This window comes from Lissotriton vulgaris, chromosome 4_1 (assembly GCF_964263255.1).
Source record: "Lissotriton vulgaris chromosome 4_1, aLisVul1.2, whole genome shotgun sequence".
Taxonomy (NCBI): Eukaryota; Metazoa; Chordata; class Amphibia; order Caudata; family Salamandridae; genus Lissotriton; species Lissotriton vulgaris.
This window is the reverse complement of record NC_141691.1, coordinates 132,072,621-132,089,431: the sequence shown is the minus strand read 5'-3', so window position 1 is coordinate 132,089,431 and position 16,811 is coordinate 132,072,621. Positions and strand designations below refer to the sequence as shown.

The window sequence follows — 16,811 nt, the reverse complement described above, 5'->3', positions numbered from 1 at the left end:
AAGAGGTGTGCCGTCCGGCTCTGGGAGGTGCGACAGAGCGGATCAGCAACACACTCTACGCGCAACAAGGCGTTTCGTCCGGCTCTGGGGGTTACTGGGCGGAACAGAGACACACTCGTGGAGAGGGGTAGCCGAGCTCCGCTCGAGAAAGGAAATCAAAATTCGGGTAAATAAATAGAAGCATCAAGCGGGATACAAAGCGGCCAATTCAGGAAGGAAGCAAGTACTCAAATAGGGGGCTCTGTACGTATCGGATGGCCACTGGAGAGACACAGAACCTCTAAAAGGGGAAAGGAATGGAATTGAGGTGTTCCGACCGGCTCCCAGAGAAACTCTGAGGGCGGAGCAGACACACACTCAAGAGGTGTGCCGTCCGGCTCTGGGAGGTGCGACAGAGCGGATCAGCAACACACTCTACGCGCAACAAGGCGTTTCGTCCGGCTCTGGGGGTTACTGGGCGGAACAGAGACACACTCGTGGAGAGGGGTAGCCGAGCTCCGCTCGAGAAAGGAAATCAAAATTCGGGTAAATAAATAGAAGCATCAAGCGGGATACAAAGCGGCCAATTCAGGAAGGAAAGGCGTGGAAGCCTACAAACCAAGATTCCTTCTGAGTAGGGAATGTGAGGAAAGGCTCCGAACCGGTAACTAACTCCACATGGAGGGGGGGGGGGAGGAGAAATGCGACACGGCGGGAGGGGGCGGAGCGGGTAAACAAAGACGGACGTGCACGCGCACGCGCTTTTAAGGTCAATGCGCATGCGCATAAGCTCAATGCGCATGCGCATTGACCTTAAAAGTCACGGGCACTGCAAGGAATCGCCACGATTCCTTGCAGTGTAGATAAAGAGTGGATAACTCGCAATAGTCTCGCTTGCTCGATGCGCATGCGCATCGACAGGCGAGACCTAAAAACCTAACATTAAAAACATCCCATAACCTGGCCAAAGAACTGAGCATTAAACAATAAGATCAGCCTTGCAGGGCTGTGAGTTTATGTTTTTAATGAGTAATAAACAAAACTAACATGCTACAGAAAATGATACACAAGAATTAATACACCTAATCAGATAGTATTGGTCATCTATGGCACACAAACCTACGTCTAGTCATTTTATTCTAACCAATTACCCTTTCTGGAAACAAATGCACGCGCTAAGCAGTCTCGGGAAACATCATTAACAACGAAGGCATTACCACGCGTAACGTTTACAACGAGGCACTTACCACGTAAACGTCTTTTCAACGTAGAGGCCGTTTCCCGTTACAGAGGGCACCCACGGGAATGTGCTCTTTCTCAAGAATATTCATTACTCCGTGTTTCCCTTCTAGGGCGTTGCACATAGTGATGGAGCGATGACTACTCATCGCACCTACCCGTTTAAGTACTTTAAGGTAGTCCTAAGAGTAGTACTTTTCAATGGGTCACATATGGTTTTTATACTTCTTTGGTTTATAACTTTCTAAAAACTGGGAGATTGTTCATAAAAATGTCACCTCTTGTTCATCCTGTGCTAGGATTCCGACAGGGATACTACTATTACGTCCTCATAATGGTCATAATTATGCCAGGTATATCTATAAACTGTATATTTGTATATGCATATGATGTAAGTTACCAGTCACAAGTGACCTACATAATTACACTTCTAAAACAGGTCTCTTAAATTCTGTAAACCATTTACAGCCCTGATAAAGTCTAAAGGATGAAACAGGTCAGCTGATTGTTTTAAAAATATATTTCTGACATGGAGCATGTCGGCTGATTTGAGTGCATTTCACGAAATTTGTTTCCAACTTTTAAAACTCCAATAAATTCATAACTGCAGTAAAATGAAACTCAAGCAGATATGTTCCCAGTATTGTACTTATGAGACACTGTCTAGCATACCTTTGAATATTATTTTTTCAATCACTTGTACTTGGTGGCACTAGAGCGTGAGCCTGTTTTTGCACTCATATTGTTATTCCCTGTATAAATACTATGATAATTTGGCTTCTTGGTCTGCTAACTCCTTTGATCCTGATACCCACCTTTGCCTGCCTTTAAACCTTGGTGTAATTCTGGTAGTTCTCCATAATCCAAGGGTTCTTGTCAGTCAAAAATCAACCGTGAGCAGAAAATACACAAGATGAGAAAGCCGACGGAGACACAAGGTTAGAGAAAAGCACCACCAGAGGTGGTATATATGCAGCAGAAAGGGAAAGTTGTAATAATGCTGGGTGGAAACCAGATGCATTGGAGGGTTTACTGCACACTGACTAAATAGACGGACACCACCCAAACAAACACCCACGGGTTCCTCGAAATGCCTCGAATTGGATCTAATTCTCTACTATGAAACCAACCAGACAAGATGTTCTAAAGTACCTCCTTAAAAATATTTTTGGGTGGATGTGAACTTGATTATTTAAAATGCCATATTCTGCAAGGATTGTCTCTCAGCTTTGAATAGGAGTATTTGGAATAGATATTACAACCTACGAAGCTGTGAAATATTTTAACCAGTACGACAAGCCTTCCATAAACGGCTAACAATGGATTTAAAATATTCTTACCTTTCCAGTCAACACTGATGGAAATTCTGCATCGAACTTGTTGCTCAAGCCAAATCTATGAAAAGGGAATAAATCAAAACAACCAACTTATTCCCAAGAATCTATCAAAGGAAGTTAAAAAAAGTTCTAATCCTGCAAGAAAACGACAAACTACAATATCCAGTCGGCAAACTGCATTTCAGATTGGAAAAATACTCTAATTCTTTTACATATGAAATGGTTATTGCCAGGGTGAAAAAAAGGCTTCATACTTTGAAACTGCCCAGTCATGTCTTATTTGGACAGCTGTCAGATATCATGAGTAAACAAATAAAACCATGAGTTTTATGGCAGCCTGAGTAAAGCACTGAGTACTTTGAAAATGTTACCTGCAATATTTCACCCATAAGCACTTTAATATTTCAGTTTAGATCTATCCACCTTGTGGAGGTCCGTCGCCCTACTGCACCATGTTTCAGTAGGACAGTGAAGATCAGTGAAAGAAAGGAGTCAATTCAGAGTCAAGCCTCATTGGTGGTCAGGACTACAAAGTCACAACCTCTATGACAATTTGAGTAAGCAGTGTGCACTTTGGTCTGCTGCAGTTTTTCACAAATGGGCCTTTTTATTTAGCTCTCCACCCTTTGCAAGTGCGTCACCCGGCTCCGCTCTATACCAGTAATCGCCATTATTAATATTTTCTCAATATTGGCAAGTATCAAACACATTTTGCAAAATGATGCCTCTGAGAAATGATATCTTAAGTTGCACGAAGGTTAAGCAAAACACATTTTACCATGCTCCAAATTGTTTGCGTACATTTTATTTTTTATTACAAGCTATCAACAAATCTACTTTCAGGCAATTGCATGTATTTGCAAATAATCAGGGAGCATGCTTAAAACATTAAAAGTAGCATCATACTGTTATATTTCGCAAACATATGTACATATTTCTATACTGGAACCACAGTTAGCAATGCAAGCTAAGATCACAGCTCACCACAATTCCTAAGAGCACTTACCCAAACAGTAAAGTATTTGTGATAACTAATCACATGTATACGTTCGTACAACTAATGTATGAATACAAAGGATACCTTGGTGGCAGAAATCCTCTTTCACAGATCCATACGGTGATACTACAGACTGGCAGCCAAAGGGTTTGTGCTGCAGAGGGGCAGGTCTACTTGTCCAGAATATAAAATTAACACTAAAACGTGTTGCCCTTAACCCAAACCTTTTCTCTGGGCATCAGGTGACTTGAATTCTACATCCCTGTTATCTATATATATAAAAACGAAAGTATGTCTGTTTGTCCTTTATGCATTATTACACCATTCATCCGATCGCCATGAAACTTTGGGAAGTTGTTGAGTACACTCCCGCGAAGGTTTCTGGCAAAAAAAAAAAAAAAAAAACAATTTGTTAAATATCGGCCCCCCCAGGGCCCTCATAATCTTTCCAATACTGAACGCTTACAGTTTACGGTGCGACACACTTTTGCAATGACCATCAACAAAGCACAAGGACAATCGCTGCAAGTGTGTGGACTAGATTTGGAGAATTCGAGCTTCTCACATGGACAACTGTATGTGGCCAGCTCACGCGTCGAAAAACCTTCTGATTTATTCATGTACGCACCAGACGGAAAAACAAAAAATACTGTGTATCCACAAGCACTCGAATAAATAAACAGAATTAAAACAACACTTTAAAATGTTTTCCACATTAAAATGAATCAGTTTCAATAAAAATGACACAATGTAAATTGATTGTTATCATAACAAATTTCCTTAAATTTCCTTTCTTCTGAGATCGCAGCAACGCGCGACGGGTAAGCTAGATAGTAATATATAAATGTATTACCACTAGACCAAGAGGGTTGTCTGTCAATTAATCAGTGAAGTGTAACTGAAATCTTTGGGCTAGAAGCCACTGGCGGTTAAACTTATCCATAAATGCCCCTATTGAATGGTGAAATGGAAGCAGAAAAATATTACTGGTGGATTCCTGCATATCCCTTGACTAATCGTCCACAAACCAAGCTTGGGTATTATTTTGTATTGTGCATGCATATTTTACATTTTAGGATTGAAATCACAATTTCTAATAAATGCTGCTGCACATCATACCTTATTTTTGAGCAAAGGTAAACCAAAAAAGGCAGTACATTTGTCTCTAGGAACTTTTTTTCCCTCCGCATTTACGCTTTGAAAGTTGCTAAAAACTTGCCTATATTTGCCAGAGTCCTCTTTTTTGATTTGCCTCCTACTCGCCTTTCTCTGTATTGGGTTATAGCGCCGGGATACTGCTGTTGGGAGTGAGTTGTGTGCTCTATATAAGATGTTGATAACATAAAATTGATTTAAACTTGGTAGTGATCATTTGCCTTCTTGTGTTACCAGGCAGATTTTTATTTCTGAAGCCAGTGATAAGAAGGCTGAATGTGAGATCAGTGATTTCAAAAGAATAAGATAGGCTTGACTACAAACGGAGCTCTGGAATTATATCCTCTCTTGTCTGAAGTAAACATTCGTTCTAGTACAAAGACTTGTTTAGGTCTGTTTATGCTTAGGGTTTAAAACTTATGAATGTCTTGTGCTGTGAGACAAAACAAAGATCTGGGAAATCACAGTGCCAGAGATGTGGAACACTGGACGTAAGATTTGCACATATGGTTTGGGATTGTCCAGGCCTATGAGATTACTGGTGCCGGAATGTAGCGGTGCTAAACTAGGTGCTGGTACATTCATTGCCCTGTACAGCAGAGGTCTGTCTTCTGAGATTGTTCATCAAACCTAAAGCTAAGAAAGTGGGCACTAAATCTGCAGACTTGGCACTAGTCCTAGCACAAAGGCGTATCACCCTCCGATGGCAGACGAAGATAGGATCTAGAGTGGTAGACTAGGCAAGAGATGTAGCTGCCTGGGCCAGGGCAGAGGAGAGGGTATTAATAAAAGAAGACTATCAAGAAATGAGGCGAAGACCAATTGCGGGACTGTGGTCTGAGGTGATGCAGGCATGGAATGGCAAGGGGGAAGTAACAGAGGGGTGAGGCTGGAAACCCAGTCGAAATTTGAGAATCCCACCCCCCCAGCTATATATTAGTCCTAGAGACCCCAATATGTGGAAGAGTAGAACTTACTTCATAGATGCGGAACCTAAAGTATCTAACGTGACTATTGACCACAGAATGTCATGTTTGTTAAAATGTTTATTATTTTACAAGTTGCATGATGATTTTTTTTCATACTGTATTGGGATATCTTATTTTTGCCAATATTTACAACCCCACTGAGGTATAATGTGAGATAAAGGCAATGAACAGAAATAAATTCCCAACTTAAAGCTATTGGGAATGCTTTTTAACCCCATGGACTATGCCCTGGAAATATGTGTGTATCTTAAGAACTGAATAATCCAATTATTTCTTCTCCCTCTATGATGTCTTTATGTACATACACGTTTTCGTATGAAAATGCCAATAAAAAGATATTTCAAATATCTGGGAAATCCCACACTTGAATTGTAAAATGCTTTAGAGAATAAAAGAGGTTTAAAATACGAACATGAGAAGATTATGTAAGGAATCAACAAAGACAGAGGTCAGTGAAGTAAAAGCAGAGTATCATAAGGTAATATGGGAAGTTAAGTCAGAATGTTGCACTGACGTTAACAGGTGCCATACGTAGGGATTGGGTGAGGCTCCTCCGGGTTCCAGTTTAGAGCCAAATCCAGTGGGAATGTGGCATTCCTCATCAATTACTCTGAAAAAAAAATGTCGCTAAGAGCACGAATAATAGAGCTATGGACCAGATATGGAATCAGATGCATACATCCTTGTAGTATGGTCACTTTGGGGTAATATATGCTCAGTAAACATTCAGAAGGGGCCCTGAAAGAAAATGTAAATTGTTTAAGCTTTCACTCAGATTCTGAAGAACTACATTAAAAGAAATAAAGTCAGTATAAAGTTCCATTGTATGGATTAGAGCATGGGTACTCACAAACTTTCTCTCGGGGCCAAATTTACAGTGTGGTTTGTGTCCAAGGGCCGCACCATTGGGGGCGGGGTCAGAGGGGGTGGGGCTAGAGCAACAACAAAAAAACGGACCATGAGGTTGATCCCTGGTCCCTGCAGTGGATGCCTTCGTCCACTGAGCCACCAGACCCGGCATACACACATCTCTCTCTCTCTCTCTCTCTCTCTCTCTCTCTCTCTCTCTCCATCCCACTGTCTCCCTCCCCCCGTCTCCCTCCCCCAGTCTCCCTCACTCGGTCTCCCTCACTCGGTCTCCCTCACTCGGTCTCCCTCACTCGGTCTCCCTCACTAGGTCTCCCTTTCCCTCCCTCACTCTGTCTCCCTTTCCCTCCCTGTCTCCCTCTCCGACCCTCTCCCTCCCTTTTCCTCCCTCCCTCTCCCTTTCCCTCCCTCCCCCTCCCTTTCCCTCCCTCCCGCTCCCTTTCCCTCCCTCCCGCTCCCTCTGTCATCTCACCCTCTGTCTCCCTCTCCCTCCCTCACTCTTCCTCCGTCTCCCTTTCTCTCCCTCCGTCTCCCTTTCCCTCCCTCCCTCTCCATCTGTCTCCCTTTCCCTCCCTCACTCTCGCTCCCTGTCACCCTTTCCCTCCCTCACTCTGCCTCTTTCCCTCCCTCTCTCCCCCTCTCCATCTGTCTCCCTTTCCCACTTTCCCTCTCCCTCCTTTTGCCTCCCTCCCTGTCTCCCTCCCTCCCCCTCTGTCTCCCTTACCCTCCCTCACCATCTGTCTCCCTTTCCCTCCCTCACTCTCCCTCTGTCTCCCTTTCCCTCCCTCACTCTCCCTCTGTCTCCCTTTCCCTCCATCACTCTCCCTCTGTCTCCCTTTCCCTCCATCACTCTCCCTCCCTCCCTCCCTCTGTCACCCGTTCCCACCCTTTCACTCCCTCACTCTGCCTCTATTTCCCTCCCTCTCTCCCCCTCGCTCACTCTCCGCCTGTCTCCCTTTCCCACTCTCCCTCCTTTTCCCTCCCTCACTCTCCCCCCTCCCTCTCCCTCTGTCTCCCTTTCCCTCCCTCACTCTGTCTCCCTTTCGCTCCCTCACTCTCCCTCGGTCTCCCTTTCCCTCCCTCACTCTCCCTCCATTTTCCTCTCTCTCCCTCCCTTTCCCTCCCTCTCCCTCTGTCTTCATTTCCCTCCCTACCTCTGGCTCCCTCTCCCTCTGTCTCCTCCCTTTCCCTCCCTCACTCTCCCTCCCTTTCCATCCCTCCCTCGGTCTCCCGTTCCCTCCCTCTTCCTCCCCTCCCTCCCTCTCTCCGTCCCTCCTTCCCCCTGTCTCTCTCCCTGCCCCCTTCCCCTCCCTCTGTCTCTCCGTCTCCCTTCCTCTCCCTGTCTCTTTCCCTCGCATCCCTCTCCCTCACTTTCCCTCCCTCACTCTCCCTCCTTCCCTCTTCCTTTCCTACCCTTTCCCTCCCTCACTCTGCCTCCCTTTCCCTCTCTCTCCCTCCCCCTTTCTCCCCCTCCCCATCTGTCTCCCTTTCCCTCCCTCCCCCTTTCCCTTCCTCCTCTCCCTCCCTTTCTCTCCCTCCCTCACTCACTCTCCCTCCCTCTATCTCCCTTTCCCTCCCTCACCCTCCCTTTTCCTCCCTCACTCTGTATCCCGTTCCCTCCCTCCCTCTTGGTCTCCCTCCATCTCCCTTTGTCTCCCCCCCTCTCTCCCCCCATGTCCCTCCCTCCCTCTCCCACTGTTTCCCTCTCCCTTTCCCTCCATCCCTCTCCCTGTCTCCCTCCCACTCTCCCCCCTTCCCTCCCTCTGCCTGTCTCCCTTTTCCTCCATCCCTCTCCCTCTGTCTCCCTTTCCCTCCCTCACTCTCCCTCTGTCTTTCTTTCCCTCCCTCACTCTGTCTCCCTTTCCCTCCCTTCCCCTCTCTCCTTCCCTTTCCCTCCCTCTGTCTCCCTCCCTTTCCCTCCCTCCCTCTCAGTCATCTCACCCTGCCTGTGTGTGCCTGGGCTGAGACAGCTTCCGGGCGCGCACACACACACACAGAGCACTTCACAGGTCTTTAAAAGACCATTTGCATATTAATGAGGCTGTGTTGTGTTTCACCTTTTAGCGCTGCAGATCCACTCCGACTATGGCTGGTCCCCACAGAGCAGCAGAGTGTCCGAGTCACACTGGTAGATGTCTGTAAGGTCCGCGGGACGCCAGGGAAGGCTTGCCGGGCCGCTGGCGGCCCGCGGGCGGTACTATGAGTACCCGTGGATTAGAGTCTACACCGATCCATACTCCCTCCTGAATTGTACCACTATACTCATTTGTTCTTTATCCCCCTGGCAGATATCAGGGGGTCTTCGAACAAAGTTCCGTGTCATGTAGTGTGCATTAATCACGCACTACTGGGTGAAAGGAGGAGTAATTTAAAAATGTTAGGCTGGGAAGGGATGCTTGAACTTGCAGGGAAGTTAATGTATAGGTGCTAAGGGGCAAAGACGTACACTGTTATGTTATGTTATTCGAGCTTGTAAAGCGCACAGATGCCCCAGCGAAGGGGCGTCCCGGCGCTAGATCCAGACGAACAGAACAGGAATGTCCGGAGGAAAAGGTCACAAAAGGAATTTTTACGGAAATAGATATGTTTTTATGGCTTTCCAGAAAGTAAACAGGTTTTCCATTTCTCTCATATAAGAAGGCAGGGCGCTCTATAATTTTGCAGCTAGAACGCGGAAGGAGCGTCCTCCCGCTCTGGTACGCTTAAATCTAGGAACTTCGACCAAGTTTTGACCTGCCGAACGTAATGTCCTCCCAGGAACATACAAGTTCAGAAGCGTACTCAATCCGCTAGGAGTGGCCAATCTTAACACTTTAAATGAAATACAGAGAGTTTTGAACTGTACTCGTTGGGCTACTGGGAGCCAATGAAGCCTGCGAATAGTGGAAGAAATTGGGCTAAATCTGGGCAGGCCTACAAGGGCTCTGGCAGCCGCATTTTGAATGCGTTGCATTTGAATAAGTTCTGCCTGATTAGCAACTAGCAACAGTGAACAGGCGTAGTCCAGTCTAGACAACACTGTAGACTGGACAATCAGCTGTCTGGTGCATGAGTCAAAACATTTCAGGACAAGTTTCAGGCTACGTAGGATGCCAAAACAAGTAGTATGCGTAGAAAAACTTAAGGTCGAGTCTAGCCAGACTCCCAGATTTTTCACTTCTACTTTTGGCGCCGGGGCAGTCCCCAACGTAGAAGGCCACCAGTGCTCTCCCCACAGATGGGTATTCTTGCCGACCAGTAAAACCTCTGTCTTAGCTGCGTTTAGTTGAAGACAGTCAGCTGTCATCCAGTCCGCAACCGCAGACAGCCCAGCTTTGAATCTGACATGGTCTCCAGTCGTGCCCTCCGTAAGGGCAACCACCAGCTGCGTATCGTCAGCATATGAGACGATGTCCCATACTTTGGCGACCGCAGCAAGCGGTTGCACATGATTGAACAGGGTGGGGCTTAAAGCCGAGCCCTGAGGGACACCCTGCTCAATAGTATGAGCCCTGGAGAGAAAAAATGTGATTAAACAAGTAGGATAATCCAAATAATACTCAGTGCTTCAATGCTTGTACTGAACCTAGAAGCCAGGAAAGCGGCCACTCTACATGTTTTTAGTCAAGGGGATAACCAGCCTGAATAAAAGTATTATTTGGATTATCCTACTTGTTTTAATAACACACTTCACTATATCTACACTTCACGGGCCACACACCCCCACTTCATCATACGGCAAGCAACAAAAGATCGCTGACAAAGAGCCCCTTTATGGGAGCCCGTTGGGTATTGCAGCGCCGACCCAACAAGGAGCAGGTCCATATGATGAAGCATGACACCTAGATTGCTGGGTGTGTGAAGACCCTAGTTCCGACAGAGCGGGATCTCTCTTGATCCTTCCACTTTAATAGTGCCTGACTTCCCTTCCATATTCCATGGTAGTGGTGCGTCGACAGCCTGTTCAGTCCCTAGGCATCACCTTGTTGAGGAACAGCAAACCTTTGCATAGATTTTTACAGGGCATTTTTGCTGGACCTCGGTACAAAGCCCCCCAGTCCACCCCCTTTGTTGAACAGGGCGAACAAAGCAAATGATGATGGACGGAGCGCCAAAACTTTTCAGACACTCACCCCTAGTGTTAGACTTGGCATCCTTTGGCGTGTTTCCCCCGTTTTTGCTTTCTGACCTCCCAGTTTTGACTCTGTTTTTGCTGGCATAGTGTTTCTGTGCACTTTTCTCACTGCTGATCAGTGGTAAAGTGCCTGTGGTAAATTGTGTTATGGATTGGTGTTTCCATGATTGGATGTTTGATTTACTTGTTAGTCCCTAGTAAAGTGCACGGAGAGTGCCAGGGCCTGTGAATCAAATGCTACTAGTGGGCCTGCAGCACTGATTGTGCCACCCAGGTGAGTAGCCCTGAAAAGGTAACTCAGACCCGCCATTGCGGAGTCTGCGCGCAGTTTGTAACTGCCATGTCGACTTGGCCAGTATGCACACTTGCCAGTCCCTCACCTTCTCTTTTCTTACATGTCAGCCACCCCTACGGTAGGCCCAAGGTACCCCTGTGGGCCAGGTGCAGTGTATGTGAAAGGTAGGACATGCCCTGGTGTGTGTGGCGTGTCCTGATAGCGAATTACGGCCAATTTCATTTTTCGCTATTGCAAGGCTACCTGTTCCCCATAGAACAGAATGGGGAGTTTGTTTATAACATCTTATAAACATAACTGGCCCGGGGAATTAGGTAGTAAAATAAAGTTTAGTATGCCTGAACTCAGACTCTAAAGATGCATCTTTTAGTGAAGGTGATTTTTACATTCTGTGTTTGAAAATACCACTTTTAGAAAGTAGGTGTTTTCTTGCTCAGTTATCCTGTGTGCCTCTGCTGGAATGTGGATTGCCCGTCTGGGTTTTGGATGACAGAAGGCTGGGGAGCAGGAGTGGCTCTAGATAGTCTAGGTGGGATGAAAGGGCTGAATAGACCTGGGCTGCAATTGGAGAAGGGGGGGGGGGAGATTTCCTTGCACCTCAAAGGGCCTGGTTTGCCTCTGACCATGCCATCTCCACCTCCTGCCAGGAAGTCACACCAAAGAAGGCAGAACTGGTTCTGGATGGGCACAGATACTCTCTGCCAAAGAGAGCAAGGATTTTGGGATATAAACATTGGGATCCAGACTCCTGAACTTTAGAACTCTTTTGGACCAAGAAGACTGCCACGAAGAAGATCTGGAGAAGCTGTGAGGAGGAACTACCACTTTGCTGTGTTGGCCTGCAGTGGCTGCTTCGGTCTTGTGCAGTGAAAGGAAAATTAAAATTAATTATATGCGGGAGCTTATACCTATTGCATTTCGAGGGCATAATCATTTTGATAAATAGGGAAATCTGAATATTGATGTCTAGAACCCTTTGCTAGAGATAAACCTTATTGCAGAGATTCTGTGGTGCTAGTGCGCAAAACACCAGTCTAGAAATGCAGCCTGGTAGTATTTCTTAAAGTGAAGCAGAACAAGACTCCCATCTTAAATAAGCAATTGCAAAGTTTCCAATTTAGTGTGAGGTTTCTTTCTGCACCACACAAATTGTTGCAGCATCTGGTCAATTTCACCCCCAAAAACTTTAGGGGAACCTTAATCATTACATTGGAAAATAAAATAAAAAGTGGAAGAAACATCTTAACAAATGCTATTCGTCCATAATTAAAAAGGGCAAAGGACTGCCATTGACCCGGGGATGTGGAATTCCTATAGCTCGACGCCTAGGACATATTGCTTGGGGTCAAAGGCAATAGGTTTCCATGTGTATTTTGTCCTAGGGACAAGTAGGCCAACACCCTGCAGCACACACCCTTTGGCTGCCACTTTGCAGTACAACATTATGGATCAGGGAAGGGCACTGTCTGCAGTTAAGGTAATATTTTTGTTCATATGTCAATGCTGTTCAAACTTATATTAATTAAATGAAAGCCTTTATTATTAGGGTGAGCGCTCTAAGTAAATGTTGTAAGCTCTGACTGCACTGACTGACAGTGGTTCCAGTGTAAAAATGTGTACACACGTTTTCAAAGTTTAGCAATATGAGGCTATGCATAATGCTCCCAGGATGCTTTCTGATTTGAAGCAAATATTTGCAGAAGCTTGAAAGCAAGATTTACGATTCTTTGCTTACAAAATAAAATGTTCATAAAAAACTGAAAGCAGGAAAAACACCATTTAGCTAAACTATTGTAAAATTCCAGTTACCATTTCTTTGCAGCATCATTCAGTAACATGTTTTGATGCATGCTAGTTTTTCTCAAAAATATACATAATGGAAAATCAGTGTAACCAGTTTCAATAAGATTATGGGAAAGAAAAATAAATAAGCATTCGCAAAGCCAGAAGGTCTGAACTCGGTGGTCAGCTTTTTAGTTTTGTCAATGTGTGAATTCTTTTGGCATGGTTTTTGTAAAACCTTATTGGTGTGGGAGCTGCCGGGCCCTCACCATTATAACACATTGGCAAAAGCAAAAAAAAAATTGTTCTCAAAGTACACACTGCCACAATAGTTACTAGCACTAAACTAAACTACTTTGTTTGCTGATGTGCTCCTTGTGAAAGAGCAGAATGCTGTCACTCTGAGTGAAGCCAGCCGATACAGACAGACCGAGAGAGACCGATTTTAATAAACGCAGAAGGTCATGGTCATCGTCAGACCAAATTAGGGGCCTAATTATTAAAGAAAGTCTCAACATGCACCTATATACGTCCTTGTATTAAGTGCAGCTAAGCGGCTATTGTGATTTCCCAAGAATTTATAGAAGTAGGGCAAGAAATAGTACTAGAAAATATTTCTGAACTGCATTATAGCATGAGCAAATAAGCATGTATAGATTTGCTCATGCAAAAATCTGAGTGTTTGCAAGTTCACTTTCCCTCCAACCATTTTTTCCCCAACTCTGGAAGGTGGTTATTTCTGACATTGTCACAAGTACATTTCCAAAATTTCTCAGTATGGAAAAAGATTGGAGAAGAGTTGTTGAAAACCCTTAAAATGAGCACGTTGGTAGGTTTGCAGCTACTCAAAAGCGCATTCTAACCCTGGAACTATTGCTTACCACTACAATCAGCCCCAGTATGTAGATCTGTGGAAATGTGGCAACATAAGGGGATTTCAAGTATTCAAACACTGCTATGGTAGGAGCATGGCATAATCAGAGAGGCTATATCAGAGCTCCTATATAATGAGATTCCTGCTATAATTTGTCGCCACACTACATGCCACCAAAGGGACAAGTGGATTTTGTTACAGGACAAATAGATTTATGAAGCAACCTGCCCCATGGACAAGTAGATGTTTTATTAAATTCCACACCCCTGCAAATTGACATAGAAAATTCTGAGCTTTAAAAGGCAAATAGTTTAGTTGATATAGTTGGCCATGAGATGCATAAACACCCAGATATCTGATAGAGCCTAAAATATGAAATTGCAGTCCCATATTGATGGGTAGTACAAGGTCAGAGCACTTGAACAAGAGGGCTTCGGACTTCGTATGGTTAATTCTATAACCCCCTAGATCCAAGAATGTTTTAATTTTAGAGAATGTTCTCGCAACATTTTGCTCTTCTGCATCCAGATACAAATCAAGTAGTCGGCAAACAACTGAAGGTGAGGTACCCCCTGCAAAGGTACCCTATTATTAAAATCTTGCTGCAAGACTGAGGCCAAAGGTTCAATAACAAATGCGAACAGCACCAGGGACATCGGACAGCCATGACGAGTGCTGCAACTCATTACCAGTGCTCCCGCCGTGTGAGAGTTTACAATGACTTTTGCTTCTGCATTGTGGTATAGATTTTGCAGAGGCCTTAACAGCTTAGGGGGAGAATTAAACCGATGTAAAATGTCAAATAGAATCTCCAATTGAACTAAATCGAAAGCTTTCTCTGCATCTATCATGATAATAGTCGCTTTAACTGTAGTGTAGTTCCTATATTCCCAATAGGCTCAGCGCATTGGAATAATATATACTATAGATTTGACGTAGGACTTAGGACGACTAGGTCTCTATCAAATATATTAGACTTAATTGTGAGTGCCAGCTATCTCAGAGGTCACTAGAAACATTCTCAAATAAACAAGAAGGGATTAGTTTCTGACAACCGCATAAACATGACAACTTTGTTTCCCAAGAATAAGAAATGTATCTCTAGAGTCACGGAAATAATAGATAGTTTTTTCACCTAGTCAATCGTGCATGCTTCGTTTCACCAGAGGTGCAGAGAAATAGAGAGACGGGCGTTTTCAATAAAAAGTATTTATTGAACAGTCTTCTTTCTCATGCAGAAGAAATGAACTGCTACAATCGTAATACTGGTTGTGAAGTACAATGCGTACAGTACGAAGAGTATTATGAAATAATACTGTAAAAGCATGATATGGTTTCTAAGTCATAAAATACATAGAATGCATATATTAATAAATAAAGACTAAAAGTACTCAGCTGGTGCGTCTAAAATACGCCTAACCTAAGTCTAGTACGAGGGAAGAATTAAATGAGGTGTTGCTTAGTTTCAGTATTCTTTGCCAAGAATCTATCCAAGAATTCTCTCAGGGTCTAATCCGCTCCGTACCTTGGTTTAGAATGAAGGAGGTCTGGTATCTCTCTATCTCTCTCAGTACTCGATTTCCCAACAACCCGCAAGGGTAGCTTGGAAACACTAGTGCTGGATTTCTCAGCAGGAGAAAAGACAGCGTCTTTCTCAGCGCGTCTGCTGGAGGGTCGGCTTCCTCCGGCACTTGCTGCGGCGAACTGTGTCTTGTAGGTAGATAGTCGAACTGCTCCAAACCACTGTTTGCCTGGGCAAGTGTGGCCATATTTATACCTTGAAGGTGCCTAGTTTGACGTAAGGTTGGACATAATAACGTCATCAAAGACTCAGTTCTTTAAAAACTCCATGAGTTCTTGGATAAATCAATATTCAAGCAAGGGGAGGTCCCTGACTGCTGAAGGCGGGTTTTTCCAAGAAATCGTTGTGGTTTTTCGGAACTAGTGGAAGTAGCCATGCCGTATTTGGACTGCCTGAGCTAGGTCTTAATATGGTTACGATTTCTATGCCTATATAAGGATAGGGTGATTTATACCTATATAAGGGCATGAATCGGGAAAATTACACTAGGGTCCTAAAATCCTATACCACACATCCTCCACTTTATTATGTTTGACATTACTAAATTATAAGCACTAAAACATATCTAAAGCATGTGTTTACAACCCCACCCCAAAATACATAAAATGCATTTAAAAAATGGATTGTACACATAAAATAAACATCTGTACAGTACGCATTTAAAAGCAATAGTCGTCAATCAAAGCATATGTTATGATGTTGGCAATGCTAACTGAATGAATCGTGAAATTACATTTATGAAATGGCTCTTAGTTACAGAAGAAAAAGTCGAGACCATTCCATAGCAGAATACATAAACTGTTTTGGTTTGTAGATTAGGTCAATATTGTCTCTAGGATGTGTTCGAAAAAGAATTTCATGTTCTCTATGAATTGTTTTGCAGCGTGAATCTTTCTGGATTCACTATGCTGTGCATATTCCGCAATCTGGTGGTTGGGTCCGGAATCGTAGTCTTTTTTCTCTCTTTTTATTTTTTTTGTAGCCCAGGTGGGCGTCGACGTCCCACCTTCTGGTGTACCTTCGGTGACGTCGGCATGCTTCCGGCAGAAGCTACCAACCTTGGGCGCCATCTTCAGATTCTTTTTTCCGCCGTTGGGTCTGGATCGTCGCGTGAAGCTCCAGAAGTTTTGGAGGAAATACAACTACTATTCGACGGTAAAGACCGGAAAAGATTGGGAGAAGAAGACCATCAGAGAGGAGACGACAAAGAAAGAGAAGAACATCGAGATCTTCAACGTCCTTGGAGGAATGCGCATACAGGGGGCCCCCTGAGCGCAGGGATGCACAAGACTCCATTTAAATTCTGCAAAAACTGCCACCACAAGTTCGCGCAGAAGGACCAGCACCCGGTCTGCAACCTCTGCCTGCCTATCGACCACGAGAGCGGAGACTGCAACGCCTGCTCCGTCTTCAAGCCGAAGACACTCCGAGTTCGAGAGAAGCAGAGGATACCTCATCACACGATGCAGGGCAAGGGCCAGGCCCCGACGCTTTACGAACTGGGCCTCTCCACCGACGACGAGGGCAACATCGCTGAAGGTCCAGATGACTTCACGGTCGCAGAGACCGATAAGAAAACGCCTGACAAGGTAGGAGAGTCT

The 16,811-nt window shown here is 44.6% G+C and overlaps 1 protein-coding gene across 1 annotated transcript in view; it reads right to left on the bottom strand.

Annotated features, from left to right (window-relative positions):
- The window catches only part of LOC147718467 (cysteine-rich hydrophobic domain-containing protein 1-like), a 293,993-nt gene that overhangs the window by 253,218 nt on the left and 23,964 nt on the right, over window positions 1-16,811 (bottom strand). The window contains exon 2 of the mRNA XM_086918388.1: window positions 2,559-2,613. Coding sequence (XP_086774514.1) covers window positions 2,559-2,613 — 55 coding nt within the window. The remainder of the gene's footprint in view (window positions 1-2,558; window positions 2,614-16,811) is intronic.